The sequence below is a fragment of the Myxocyprinus asiaticus genome, chromosome 30 (assembly GCF_019703515.2).
Source record: "Myxocyprinus asiaticus isolate MX2 ecotype Aquarium Trade chromosome 30, UBuf_Myxa_2, whole genome shotgun sequence".
NCBI classification, from domain to species: domain Eukaryota; kingdom Metazoa; phylum Chordata; class Actinopteri; order Cypriniformes; family Catostomidae; genus Myxocyprinus; species Myxocyprinus asiaticus.
In genome coordinates, this window is record NC_059373.1 from 38,045,722 (window position 1) to 38,060,570 (window position 14,849).

The 14,849-nt window shown below is 39.1% G+C and overlaps 1 protein-coding gene across 2 annotated transcripts; it reads right to left on the minus strand.

Moving 5' to 3' along the window:
- Nucleotides 1–4,626: 4,626 nt before the first annotated feature.
- On the minus strand, nt 4,627–12,799 carry LOC127420737 (CCN family member 2-like). 2 transcript variants are annotated; one of them, XM_051663252.1, is made up of 5 exons: nt 12,604–12,799; nt 11,582–11,798; nt 9,916–10,167; nt 6,631–6,839; nt 4,627–5,779 (listed from the first exon to the last, which is right to left on the minus strand). In XM_051663252.1, the coding sequence occupies exons 1-5, from the start codon at nt 12,769–12,771 to the stop codon at nt 5,474–5,476; spliced, it is 1,152 nt and encodes a 383-aa protein (XP_051519212.1). In that variant the 5' UTR covers nt 12,772–12,799; the 3' UTR covers nt 4,627–5,473. The 2 variants fall into 2 exon arrangements, with proteins under 2 accessions (XP_051519212.1, XP_051519211.1); XM_051663251.1 differs by having other exon boundaries at nt 9,904–10,167; nt 12,604–12,797.
- Nucleotides 12,800–14,849: the final 2,050 nt, after the last annotated feature.

Consider the following 14,849-nt stretch of genomic DNA (forward strand, 5'->3'; position numbering starts at 1 on the left):
CGGTAAGTCCTTAGGGAAGCACGACCTGATCATCAGGTTCCTAAGAGGTGCCAGGAGGCTGAATCCCTTCAGACCAAACCTCGTTCCCTCATGGGACCTCTCTGTAGTTCTTCAGGGTCTACAGAGAGCCCCCTTTGAGCCTTTGCAGTCAGCCGAGCTTAAGGCACTCTCCTTGAAGACTGCCCTCCTGACTGCACTCACTTCCATCAAGAGGGTAGGTGACCTGAAAGCGTTCTCTGTCAGCGAAACATGCCTGGAGTTTGGTCCGGGATATTCTCATGTGATCCTGAGACCCCGACCGCTCTATTTGCCCAAGGTTCCCACCACCCCTTTTAGGGACCAGGTGGTGAACCTGCAAGCGCTGCCCCAGGAGGAGGCAGACCCAGCCCTGTCGTTGCTGTGTCCGGGGCGCGCTTTATGCATCTATTTGGATCGCACACAGAGCTTTAGAATCTCTGAGCAGCTCTTTGTCTGCTTTGGTGTACAGTGGAAAGGAAGCGCTGTCTCCAAGCAGAGGATTGCCCACTGGCTCATTGACGCCATAACTATGGCATATCTCACCCAGGACATGCCACCCCGGTAGGGCTACGAGCCCATTCTACCAGAGGTGTAGCGGCTTCCTGGGCCCTGGCCAGAGGTGCCTCTCTAACAAACATTTGCAGAGCAGCGGGCTGGGCAACACCCAACACCTTTGCAAGGTTATACAACCTCCGGGTGGAACCAGTTTCGTCCCAGGTAGTGGCACGCAACACAATCGGATAAGCCCGGGATAGCTGACCGGGTGTATCGCTTGCACATAGTGCCTTCCACCTCCCTTGGAGCTGAAGACGTGTGCCATTAATTCCCAGTAGTGTTCACAAGCTTTGTTCCCTGGTTGACTTCCTCCGAGCCCTGTGGCAGTCGAGTTTTCAGAGAGACTCGCTGCTGGCCCAGTACACGTGCTAACTAAGTGTCCTGTTCTGGGGTAGGTGCTCTGCATGTGGCGGTTCCCTGTAAGGCTAACCCCATGCGATATATATCTTCCGCTAATTTGTTTCCCTGTTGGCAAACTGCGTCTTCCTCCCCTCAGCCCCAGTCTTCATGTTTGTAGTAACTCCTCCCCCATTGGGTAGGATCTACCTTGAAGACTCTCCACATGGTCGGAAAGACCATGTGACGTATTCTTCCACTTAAATATCCCCCCATCTCTTTGGGTGAGGTGTGGTCTCCGCGGAGTCTTCCCCTTGGGAGGGACACCCCCTGACTAGACCTGGCGGCCCAGTCGGATAATCCCCCTTATTTTTTAGGGAGTGGAAAAAGAGAAGGGGAAAAGAGGCCATGACTGGGTTAAGCCTGTCTCTATCTTTTGGGTAGTCGACTTGTCCCTAAAGGGCCGTTCGACACTCATGACTATGTTGGGGGAGGTTACGTGTCGACCTGGTGTGCTGGCTATGAGGCACACAGTAGTCTGCCCACCACACACCGCCAGTTCACGTTACACAGTTCAGCCAATTGTGGCGTTTCGTATAGGGACCCCTAGTGTCACTATATCGACACAACGTCGAGTGAGTGACAGATAGGGAACGTCATGGTTACTTGTGTAACCTCCATTCCCTGATGGAGGGAACGAGACGTTGTGTCTCTCCTGCCACAACGCTGAACTACCCGCTAAAATGGCCGGACCTTATATCGGCTCCTCAGCATAAAACCTGAATGAGTGGTTGCATACCAGCTCCTTTTATACCCGTATGTCCGGGGGAGTGGCATACATACAAACATACTAATTTCATCATCATATTCATTTACTCTTATAAACTAACAACACTTTTAAATTCATAAGAAACATGCATACTGAACAGGAAAAAAAAGTTGAAAGAGAGGAACACACAAACACACACACACACACACTTTCACAACTGGGATAAAAAGTAAATCTTAGAATGGCTGGAGAAAAAAGCAACAAAGAAACACCTAATCATGTTTTTACTGACCTTCCCAAAGAATACTCAGATGTTTTCAGGGGTTCTCAGGACATCCAGTGTATATATGTACCAATTTTGGTGACTGTAGTTGAAAATGGGGGCACTACAGAGGCCATCTTACACACCCAGGTGTGAACTTTCGCCCAGCCCTAATGGTCAATGACTTTGATGTGTGTGCAAAATTTTATGACATTTCAAGCATGCCAAGTGCCTTAAAAACACCCCAAAACAGGTAGAAAGGAATAATAACAATTAATGCGTTGCCATGGCAACACTATTTAAGATATCAAATATCCCTTTACCATTTTACATTAGCAGTGTCTTAACATTATTCTAAAGAATTTTGAAGCCATTAATGTAAACATAAGAGGGCTATTTCAAAGTCTGTTAAAATTGCCATACTTCCTGCTGCCAGTTGGTGGCTTATGGTGGACTATGATCTTGACCCATAATAGCCGCATAAATGTGATCAGCCCCCTTTACCAAACATACAGCTGAATTTTCATAAAAATCACACAATGCACACAGATAGCTCTTCAGCTGCACAGAAACACCAACTCTGCAGATTAACTGAACTTGCAGCCTGCCTGTGAGCAAAACAACTTCAATAACACAGCCAACTGCAGCAGTGCATCCTCAGACACAGCCACACTGGTAAATTAAGCACTGTTGCTATTTTTCTACACTGGACAGGAAAGGCTTTGCCATGAAACTACATGGATTCTCACACCTCTTAGCTTTACATTGCATTGCTACCATGTTAAGTTTACATCAACACTAGTGATGTACAGCGCTAGGTAATTTACTTGGAAAAAAGTAATCCACTACAGACTACTAATTATTTCTCTATAATTTTAATCATATTACTGACGTTACTGATTACTTCATCAAAAATTCATTGCTATAACTTTTAAGTTACTTTCTAAAAACTAAAAACAGAAAAGTAAAAAAAATAATGTCTATCTATTTCCTCCTTGTTCATTGTCACATGGAAACAAACAGATGCACATATGAACATAATGCATGTTTTACAGGTATTATAGATAAATAATATTACTTTATAAATATGTAAACCAAAAAATTTACTTAAAAGTAATTCACATAAAGGTGCAGTATTTAAGATTCAGAAACCCTTGTTGACACCTGTGGCCGTTAAGTGAACTGCAGCCTGTTGCTTGTGATCGCGCACACACCGTATAGGGACGTGAGCGAGCATGACTCCATAGGGAAGCGAGACTGAACGTGATTCACCGGCATCATGATCACAGATGAGGTAGCATAATTAAAATTACACAGTTATGATTGTTTTACTACAAACTTGAGACTGTATATTATATTTGACTCTCCAGTGCTGGAACAGGGCTAAAACAAAGTGTGGATATAGGTATGACTATGCGAGACTGTAGTTTGAAGTAATCACTTTTCTTTGCATGATACATTGAATGCATTTATACAATAGCCTATGTCGGCATTAACTAGCTAGCCAGCTATATCAATAGCTGTTAGCTAAATTTGGTGTATGATGACAGTAGTTGTTTATAAAATAGACTATCATTATAAATATGTTGACACAATTCAGTATTGATGTGATTCCATCACAACTGTCACTGATCGTTGCACTATTGTTTTATAATAATAGATTGTATATATTTTCTGTATAACCAAGTTACGTTACACTAATGAATGGAGCTTTTTGCATTATCTTGAACATTGTCTAGCATTCATTTAATGTGTTATTGTAGTTTACCTTGCTGAATATTTACAGATTAACATTAACCTGACTTTTAGTATAAAGAGAAGATCGTTGAAATGATTTGAAAGTTACGAAGCAATGTAGCTTGCAATTCATCAGCGTTAGCAGGCAAGATCAAGTTAGCTAAAATTACACCGATCAATCCTTATGGCACTATATTTCACATGCTTTGCAGTTATGTAAGCTTACCTGTCCAATAAGAAGAACGCCAATTCAGGGTCGGTTTTGATCCCCAAAACTGAACGCAGGTCCCTTCAGGAATCAAACACCCTGCCGATGTTCACTCTAGTTTTCGCTCAACCACGATCATGTTCCCGCTTAGCCAGACGGGATTCAGTAAATTATTTTTTTTTTTGGCTTACTCAGAGTTTGTGTAGGAGCCGGACGTTTGCTGGATTCCAAAAAATGAAAAAAAAAGTTGTTTTTTTTAGGATTGTCAACCTATTTAAAAAAAAAAAAAAAAAAAAACTAAAGTTTTATATTAAATGCTCACTAAATGAAATTACAATAAATTAAGCAATATGTGCATACTTAGAATTCTAATTCTCATTTTTCTAATGAGAACTTCAGAATTGTCATTAGAAAAAAGAATTCTGATTTGATTATTCAAAACTAATGCATACATATTTAAATTACAGTATACTTATTCATTTAGGTGTATTGTTATTTGAATGTTTGTTCAGAACTTCAGATTCATTTATAATGACAGAGCACACAAGCACTGGAGGAAAAGAGGGAAAGCAGTGCTTTGTTATTATATTTGTTGTTATGAGCTTACTGCATAATGAATGTGTTAATTATGTAGCAACAGAACCTCTTTAAACCTCTGTGACTGCTGTGTTATGCAGGTTTAATGTTGAATGTTCAACAATTAAGTGACTTGAATAGTCAATGATACACACAATATATATATAAAAATATAATTTCTTTATTGAAAAAACAAATAAAAGTGCATCAGAAAAGACTTCACTGGGATCATTGTCAGGCGATTACAATGAACACAGAGTAATACAGTACAAATACAAAACTACATTGAAGAGTTAAACAACACACATAAATTAGTACAAACTGTACACAGTCTTCTTACAGTATTTACACAAGGTGTAATCGTCATTGTTGAATTCCTTTCCATTCATTTTCTATATAAATAAACAGTAAACAATACAATTGCCTCATTCATAGTGGATTATTTTATTCCCAAATAACTTTGGGACTCGCAATGGATTTTCATGCTTGACAAATTAGCTTCAATTAGATATAAACGTTAAAAGTGACCTCTGAAATCAGAGTGAGTTATTAGGGTCAGTTGTTAAACACTATTGCTCATTTTATAATAAAAATCATTGTAAATACTGATGCCCTAATGACAATTTACAAATTAAACATATAAAAAAATACATATAAATTGTATGATTACATGAGTCATTTCAATGTATTCCTGTATTGAGGAAAAAGTTCTTGAAATAAACTCATATAAGTGTATATGAACTCTTTGTCCACAATGTCTAGTTTTCAGTGCTTCATGTTTGTCATAGCCTATATATGACCAGTCAAACAGCCAGATAACTTCAGAGCCTCACAAAATACAAAAAAAGAATAAACGTTCAGTGGAGCCAGAGTCAAGGCCCACTTCATGTCAAACATTCGAGATTTTTATGCTCACAGGAAGTGAGAATTTCAGGGTCCAGTAAAACACGGAGCTGCCTCATGTGCACATGTGCTAGACTGTCAGTGTGTGTGTGTTACACTAGACAGCTTCTCACATGTCATTATCATAGTCCCCAGTCATTCTCCGTGAGTTGGAGGCGAGGAAGATATCATTCTCCCGTGGGCAGTCATAATGGCAGGAGCAGGTCTTAATGAACATCATCTTCCTCCTGAAAGAGTCTCCCTCGGGACAGCGGAACTCCACCTCGGCTGTGATGGTGGCGTAAGGCGTGCAACAACGGCCGTCTGTACACACCCCGCAGAACTTTGGCTTATACACCCTGACACTCTGGCATCCAGACAGCTCAAAACGCATCCCACGCTGGCTCTTTGGGGTCCGCACACACTTCTTGCCTCTCTGTAAAGTGGAAGAGGTGTGTTTTTAATATGCGACAAGATGTTTCTTTATGGATTTACTACAAAATGAACATTAAGACCAGAAACATGCTCTACAAATTGCAAACACTCAGTCCCATTTTACCATTTTGTGTTGGCAGTAACAGACCTCCATACACAAGGGGGCAATAGAGTTTAAATGTCTTTGCTATCCACCTTTTTCCCGAATGATGAAGTGAATGATGAAGTGTTCCACAATTCATAATGGTAGCCTGTTTTGATTTTACGATCTCCAGTGTTTTCACTTGCATTGGAGTATGCTTTTAGCAGATAATATGATGTTTAGCATATTCAATTTGTGAAAACTGCCAAATAAAAAACGTGGCTCCATAATGCTGACACTATACCGAGTCGGGATGACCGTCTTTTGATAGTGACTTGGGAGCCAACATTTTTATTCCAACTAAGACTTAAAATGGTTGTTGTTCTCTGTCTGGATTGCTCGTTTCGGTAGTTTTTACATTGCTTCTTATGGAGACTGGAACCAGAAAACAGTGCAGTGGCACTCAGAATCATGATTGTGCCACCCGGTGGTTGGTCAGGAAAACTGTTGATTAAACTGGATGGGTTTTTATTCAAGTAGCTAGCTATAAATATGCCGACTTGAACTAAATTGCTCAGCAAGATTCTTTCAAACTGTTGGTATGTCATGACAGTATTTGACCTGATAAAACTGACCATAGAAAAAGAAAATTTACCCTAATATCACTTTTGGCAAAGGGAAATCGAGGAAGTGTAGCTAGAAGCGTTTGCGTTCGTGTACTTGTGTAGAGTATGCTTCAGGCCTTGGTTAGTACTCACTACCCATCGTACCTTGATGTCCTTCTCCAGTTCTGCATAGCAAGGGCGGATCATGCAAACGCGCGTCTGTCGTTCCAGCTGGCAACGCTCGTTGTCATTGGTTACGCGAGAAGACAAGCCCATTCCACAGGTGGCAGAGCACTCACTCCATTCAGTAGTTTGAACGATGCAGTTGTCCCGTGCGCTCTCAGGCTGAACACCCTGAGACACTTCTCTATAAGCTGAAGTAAGAGAGGGGAGTTAAATTCATGCACCAATGATCAGAAGTCGAATATAAATATGGAAAGCATTATTCTCAAGCAGCGTGACTAGTTAAATAAGTATGGTATGGATAAGGATACAGTGTGACTTCAACTTCATAAAAAATTAATAGTGAATAACTACACTACCCATAATCCTGAAAACAGATTCACCAATCAGAGAAGTCACTGTAACCATGCAATGTAAATCGCGGCAAAAAAGCACAGCAACAACTGCCACATAATCAATAACTAAAATTGTACCATCGTTTCTGGTTTGATTACATCATTCACAATGCTTCATGGGATGATTATTTAATTCATTTATAATATAATTTAAGTACGGTAGTCATTCCCTTTTTTTTAAAATTTGTCAAATACTTTTTTGTTTCAAATCAGAGTTTTTAATATTGTAATTAATCTCAGAGCTGGTTGCTATGGAGGCCGGATCCCACCATGAAATAAAAAATAAAATAAAAAAATCAAAGAGGCAATTCTGACTTTGTATCTCAAAATAAAATAAAAAATTGTGAGAAATATGGTCACAATTGCAAGATATAACGTTGTGTGTGTCGAGTTATAAAGTCCTACAGTGCATCCAGAAAGTATTCACAGCGCTTCACTTTTTCCACATTTTGTTATGTTACAGCCTTATTCCAAAATGGATTAAATTCATTATTTTCCTCAAAATTCTACAAACAATACCTCATAATGACAACATGAAAGAAGTCTGTTTGAAATCTTTGCAAATTTATTAAAAATAAAAAACGAAAAGAATCACATGTACATAAGTATTCACAGCCTTTGCTCAATACTTTGTTGAAGCACATTTGGCACCAATTACAGCCTCAAGTCTTTTTGAGTATGATGCTACAAGCTTGGCACACCTATTTTTGGGCAGTTTCTCCCATTCTTCTTTGCAGGACCTCTCAAGCTCCATCAGGCTGGATGGGGAGCGTCAGTGCACAGCCATTTTCAGATCTCTCCAGAGATGTTCAATCGGGTTCAAGTCTGGGCTCTGGCTGGGCCACTCAAGGACATTCACAGTGTTGTCCCGGAGCCACTCCTTTGTTATCTTGGCTGTGTGCTTAGGGTCATTGTCCTGTTGGAAGATGAACCTTCGCCCCAGTCTGAGGTCCAGAGCGCTCTGGAGCAGGTTTTCATCAAGGATGTCTCTGTACATTGCTGCATTCATCTTTCCCTCAATCCTGACTAGTCTCCCAGTTCCTGCCGCTGAAAAACATCCCCACAGCATGATGCTGCCACCACCATGCTTCACTGTAGGGATGGTATTGGCCAGGTGATGAGCGGTGCCTGGTTTCCTCCAGACATAACACTTGCCATTCAGGCCAAAGATTTCATTCTTTGTTTCTCATGGTCTGAGAGTCCTTCAGGTGCCTTTTGGCAAACTCCAGGCAGGCTGTCATGTGCCTTTTACTGAGGAGTCGCTTCTGTCTGGCCACTCTACCGGGCCTGATTGGTGGAATGCTGCAGAGATAATTGTTCTTCTGGAAGGTTCTCCTCTCTCCACAGAGAAATGCTGGAGCTCTGTCAGAGTGACCAATCGGGTTCTTGGTCACCTCCCTGAATAATGCCCTTTTCCCCTGATCGCTCAGTTTGGCCAGGTGGCCAGCTCTAGGAAGAGTCCTGGTGGTTCCAAACTTCTTCCATTTACGGATGATGGAGGCCACTGTGCTCATTGGGACCTTCAATGCTGCAGAAATTTTTCTGTACCCTTCCCAAGATCTGTGCTTCGATACAATCCTGTCTCGGAGGTCTACAGACAATTCCTTGGACTTCATGGCTTGGTTTGTGCTCTGACATGCACTGTTAACTGTGGGACCTTATATAGACAGGTGTGTGCCTTTCCAAATCATGTCCAATCAACTGAATTTACCACAGGTGGACTCCAATCAAGTTGTAGAAACATCTCAAGGATGATCAGTGGAAACAGGATGCACCTGAGTTCAATTTTGAGTGTCATGGTAAAGGCTGTGAATACTTATGTACATGTGATTTTTTAAAAAAAAATTTTTATACATTTGCAAAGATTTCAAACAAACTTCTTTCACGTTGTCATTATGGGGTATTGTTTGTAGAATTTTGAGGACAATAATGAATTTAATCCATTTTGGAATAAGGCTGTAACATAACAAACTGTGGAAAAAGTGAAGCGCTGTGAATACTTTCCGGATGCACTGTAATTGCAAGACTTTTTATCTTGTCATTTTTTCTTTTATCTTACAATTGTGACTTTATATCTCATGATTCAGAGAAATAAAGTTGCAATTGTGAGAAATAGTCACGATTACAAGATATGAAGTTGCAATTGTGAGTTTTAAGCTAACAATTGCGTCTTTATATCTCTGAATTGCGAATTATAAAGTTGCAATTGTGAGATTAGTTTTTTACTTTTTTACTTTTTTTCATGCAATAATGACTTTATATCAGTCAATAGTGAATTTACAACTTGCAACTGAGAGAAAAACTGGCAGTTGCATGAAATAAAATCACAATTGCAAGTTATATGCAGCTACAAGATTTAAAGTAATAATTGCGACTTTATTCCTTGCAATTGTGACTTTATATCATGTAATTGCAACTTTCATGTCTTGCAACTGCAAGTTTATTTCACGCAATTCCGACTTTATGTCTCGCAATTGTGAAAGCTGAATTGTAAAGTTGCAGTCAGTCAGATAAACAATTGAGGCAGGATCAAGGCAGCATAAATTCTTCACTGAAGAATAATAAAAAATAAAAAAAAATCCTTGAACGAAAATGAACGACAAAATTACTTATGGAACCAAGGCCGCTGAAAAAGTGGGTGCTCACAGTTGCGCTCAATTGTGAGATTTGTACTCAGATTTCTCTAACTAAATGTTTACAAGGCTAACAGTAAATGATATCAAAGCGTTCCACTTTTTAAAGAGGGTAAGATTATATGTAAATTAGCTGTTTAAAGTGAAGAACTATGGTCATGGCTCTACTTCCATAAGGCAACAGATTTTTCGGCAGAGCAAAGCAAAATGAAAAAAGGTTGACTTGCCGGTCGACCTACCAGCCATTGCTGACTGGAAGGAGTCTTCTTGAGGGATCTGGTCACACACCCACTCCTCACAGCACTTGCCGGGGATCTGGATACGTCGTGGGTAGGGGCAGTCCGGAGAGGGCAGTCGTATGTTGCTGGAACAGGTTGGCACACATCCAATCTCCCCATTTATGCACACACACTGATGCTTGCAGCTGGGCTGAAATGTCTCACCACTGCGGTAGATCACACCACCCAGATCGCATGTCTGACCCTCTTGAGCTGCATTACAAAAGGTGAGAAGCCAAACCATTGCATTGGGTATAACAACTCACAGTAGGAATTCCCAACATTGAAATACTGCCCTTTGTGGGGGGTGAAATGTAATGCATGAAGCAACAAATTCATTTCCACTTAGATCATAGGTGAATCTAACAAAACCTGTCAAGAATATGTTCAGGTCATATTTCAACCCCAAATTCATAGGAAATAAATTATTTTGGTTAAAGAACGAAGTCCATTTTTAGATCCATCAAGATTTTTTTGCATTGTAACATTATTGTCATGACAATTAAGCCAATTTTGCCACCAGTTCTCATTACTGTATACATTACTGTAGAGTTATTTCTACCTGATCTAAGCCTTAAAATGGATTTTGTTGGTGTAACATGAAGTTGTCAGGTTGATTCAGTGATGTTAAATAATATTTGAATTGAATCAAATCATGTAATTTAGATGTTACCACATGAAACCCACTTTTTAGGTTAACTTATTTTCAGTGTAGGTAATATTACTATATATATATATATATATATAGTCAGGTAACCTAAAAATGTGCTTCATGTGGTAACATCTAAATTAACTGGATTTATTTAATAATTTTGTTTTTATTTAATCCTCCTAAATTTACCTGATAAACTAGTTCACACCAATGAAAGTAATTTTTATGGGTTAGATCAAACAGAAACAAATCACTGAGGTAACAATTACAGGTCACCACTTTTTCAGTGTAATATTTGTTGTACTGCCTTTAATTCTTTATAAAAAAAAAATATGAGAATCGATAGATACATTGAGAATAATGGCAATGCCTTATAAAAAATGTATTATTGTCATGGGAATTTTGGAGGAAAAGTGCTTAACTGTCATGACAATCATTGTCATATTGCAAAAAACAATAAAGGTGCACTCAGTAATTTATTTCCTCATTTAAAAAGTTTTACTTCTAAAAAAATCCCCATACCCTTATAAAAGCTGTTTTATTCTACATGGAGAGGGTCCTCTGGCGGGGTTATGGATCCATGTTAGGATCACATGACCAGCTGAATACTACTCACTTCATCTCAGTAACTGCCCTGTTATTGGACACTTTCACTCATTGATTAAATGAATCCTAGCTTAATGTGCACAGTGAATTTGTACAATGGCATCTTTAACTGAAAATTCTTGATTTGGAATGATGCAGCATCCACACCACTAGGTGTCAGTGTACGCCATAGTGCACCTTTAATGGTCTTACAGACGCACTTTATAATTTCAGTTTTCTTTTTTTTCCATTTGATTTTGGGGTGAAATGTGACTTGGACAGGTTTGTGTGAGATTCACCACATTCCGCTTTTAATAACTTACTGTATGTATTGTTTATTTACACTTTATATTACATTTCCAAAAAGCAACTGAAGACTCATATACACACCCATGCAGATGCCCATCTCAGTGTCACTGAGGACACCATAGTCGCAATACAGGTCCTTATGATGGTCGCATGGCTCCAGGAGAGAGCAGGGCTCACCTGACTGTCGGGCACACACCTTACAGCAGCTACAGCTGTCTAGCACTAGACTGGTACCTACAGGGCATAGAGGGGTCTCGGCCGGGCAGTCACAGGGCTGGGAGCAATCCTGACACAATGTCTGCATGGAAGAATGAACAGAAATATAAGAAATCGTTTAGAAATAGTTCAGCCTCCTCTTAGAAATAACAAAGTTGATCAACTCAAAAACAGTTTCCAGTGATAATTTCTTCACTGTGATTTAAGTGGACTGTCCATATACAATACCTGTGATGGCCACAAGGGGGAGACAACATTCACTACAGGGGCAGATGTTTGACCTAAGCAGTGATGTTTTGGAATTACACTACTCTAACCACGCAAAGAATGTTTGAAAGAAAGAAATCTGTTGACATTTTTTTTTTTTTTTTTTTTTACATTTTGGACTGTTTTACTTAAATGTAAACAATGTGAGTTCTAAAACTATTATGACAACTCTTTTAATAGCAGTCAGTGCTGTTTGCATTATTATCACAGTTCTTTCAGAGCACAGCAAGACACTTTTGCAAACAAAAGAAAACCAGTTCCTTGAAATCCACATTAAATGTTAATAAGGAAACTTCATTAGCACCTAGTTAAAAGATCCAATTAGCTCAATTACCAAGAACAACTGTTACAATGTTAACCACACCCCCAACTAACTGCCACACTCTATGGACATTAGCACAAACCATAAACATGCAGGCTGGATGTTTAATTACAGTGTGTATTATTGATGGTTGTTGTATTTATCCAAAAATCCATCAATGCAAAAGTGACACAATAACTCACTTGCTTACATAATATGATCAGCTACTTAATGTATATTCTGAGTTTTCATAAGTAGCATTTCATATAGCAATAGTTTTACATTTAACAGACTATATCATCAGTTTATGTTGACTCACCGTATGAAAAAGCAAGCAGAGAATGATGCAGGATTTGATGAATGTTGTTCCAGCCATTTCTTCAGCGAGTTTCCTCCAGATGCACACTCCACACGTTTGTTTTGTTTCTCTGGTGTGTAGGTGATCACTGTGGGACTGCAGGACTGTAGTGGAGTGTGCAGAGACCATCTATAAATACAACCAGAATGGGGTGTAGCCCACCACACTCAAGTCATGCCACGCGAGGGGTGAACATATTTTAATTCCAGATGGTTTTCCAGAATGTTTGAAAATGCTACAGATGCTGTCGACCAGCCTTTCAATTAAGGGGGGGGGAGTACCCATCACAGGACAAAGGCAGGTTTGCCCTGGCACAGGTCTTTCCTTTAATTATCTCTCTGGTAAAAATATATTTAATAAAAGGGATTAAGTAACTACTTATTCAAAGAGGAGGGGGTTACAGAGATTATGGTTCCTAGGGTTAAGTTTAAAAAGAGTTAGGGGTCTTGGGGTTAGGTTTAGGGTAAGGATAGGGGTAGGGGTTATTTGAAACCAGAGAAAATATAAGGAAATATATCATCTACAATTCACTTATAAGTAAATAGGAATAAAAGAATAAATCAATAAATTAATTATTTAATTAGTTAATTCATTGGCATTTTACAAAATATCAGCATAACAATTTAAGTGAAAATTTACATTGAAACATGAACCTGAATTTCAGAATTTCAGAAATCCATGTTCTCTCTGTATGATTTGCAGCCTAATTTCATGAAAATTCTGTGAATGTGGCAATTACAAGGTTCATTGCATGTATTGCGGCAGTTCTGAGGTGAAATGTCCACAGTGTGGCGCTAAAAGCGAGTTAAATGTTCCCCCAAACAGATGAGGGTTTTAAATCAACAAAACCTTCCTCTCTAACCTAAACCTAAACAATAGTGACAGAAAAAGCTTAAAAATTATGAAATGACACTTTCGTCTCACGTGTCGACTTGCGTGCTCAAGGACTCGCTCCCTGGTACTTTACATCGCAAGTGCAATTCTTTATCAGTTGAGCTATACCGCGCAATTTAAAGGAATGTTCCAGGTTCAATTCAAGTTAAGCTCAATCGACAGCATTTGTGGCATAATGTTGATTACCACAAATATTAATTTAGACTCGTCCCTCCTTTTTTTAAAAATAAAGCAAAAATCGAGGTTATAGTGAGGCACTTACAATGGAAGTGAATGGGGCCAATTTCTGGTGGGTTTAAACACAGAAATGTGAAGCTTATCATTTTATAAAAGCACTTACATTAATTCTTCTGTTAAAACTGATGTATTATTTGAGCTGTAAAGTTATGTAAATTGTCATTTTTACAGTCATTTTAGGGTTTGTTGACGTTACATCATCATTTACAAGTTGTAAAATTATCTATAACTTTACATAGAAAAGGTTAGTAAGTGATTTTTTGACACTAAAATCATGTTAACATGCATATTGTTTATGTCTTGTGTCTATACTTTTCAAACAGTGAATATTTTAACATTCCATAATTGGCCCCCATTCACTTCCATTGTAAGTGCCTCACTGTAACCCAGATTTTTGCTTTTATTAAAGAAAAGGAGGGACGAGTCAAAATAATTTTTTGTGGTAATCAATATTATGCCACAAATGCTGTTGATTGAGCTCAACTTGTATTGAACCCAGAATATTCCTTTAAACAAGTATGAATATGCTTGGAAATGTAGTTAGTTCTGTAATTATGTAACAGAAACATTCGAATGTATACGCGTTATAGTAAAAGTGTTCAGATGTCATAAGACAGCATTGTGTGAGGAAAGAGCAAACTGCTAATTTGCCGTTTAACTCGTGATTTGTGTGAAAGTGAATAAAAGTCTTTGTTGTTGTAGTGCCTTTAGTGTTTATTTTACCAGGAAACTGCTGCAATAGGTACAATAAATCACGTAAAAAACATTTTGCAAAAATGTAGGTATAGTAACGTGATTCTATGAGACCAGGTTGATGATTTAAGAATGTTCCAAAGAGCATCTTGTGTGTTTCATTGAAAGCAAGGAAATCTGACCTTTTGTACAAAGGAGCTAACATGGTCAGTATCACAAAATAGCTTATTTTATTAGTTACCTAAAAGTGCAGAATCTTAAAAAGGTCTTTGTAGAGCCGAGGAGGGCGGGGCCAGGCTGGAACGAAGCACGCCCGGTCCGCAATCAGCCTGATGGGGCGCGCGAGGGATAAAGGCGGCCAGGGACGACAGTTCGAGAGAGAG

What these genes read in the sequence shown, in the direction of transcription:
- LOC127420737 (XM_051663251.1), bottom strand. Translation starts at nt 12,771, where the DNA reads ATGGTCTCTGCACACTCCACTACAGTCCTGCAGTCCCACAGTGATCAC. An exon ending in TCTGCTTGCTTTTTCATACG is followed by an intron (nt 11,799 to 12,603) that starts GTGAGTCAACAT and finishes TCTTCCATGCAG; the next exon opens with ACATTGTGTCAGGATTGCTC. An exon ending in TGAGATGGGCATCTGCATGG is followed by an intron (nt 10,168 to 11,581) that starts GTGTGTATATGA and finishes TTTGTAATGCAG; the next exon opens with CTCAAGAGGGTCAGACATGC.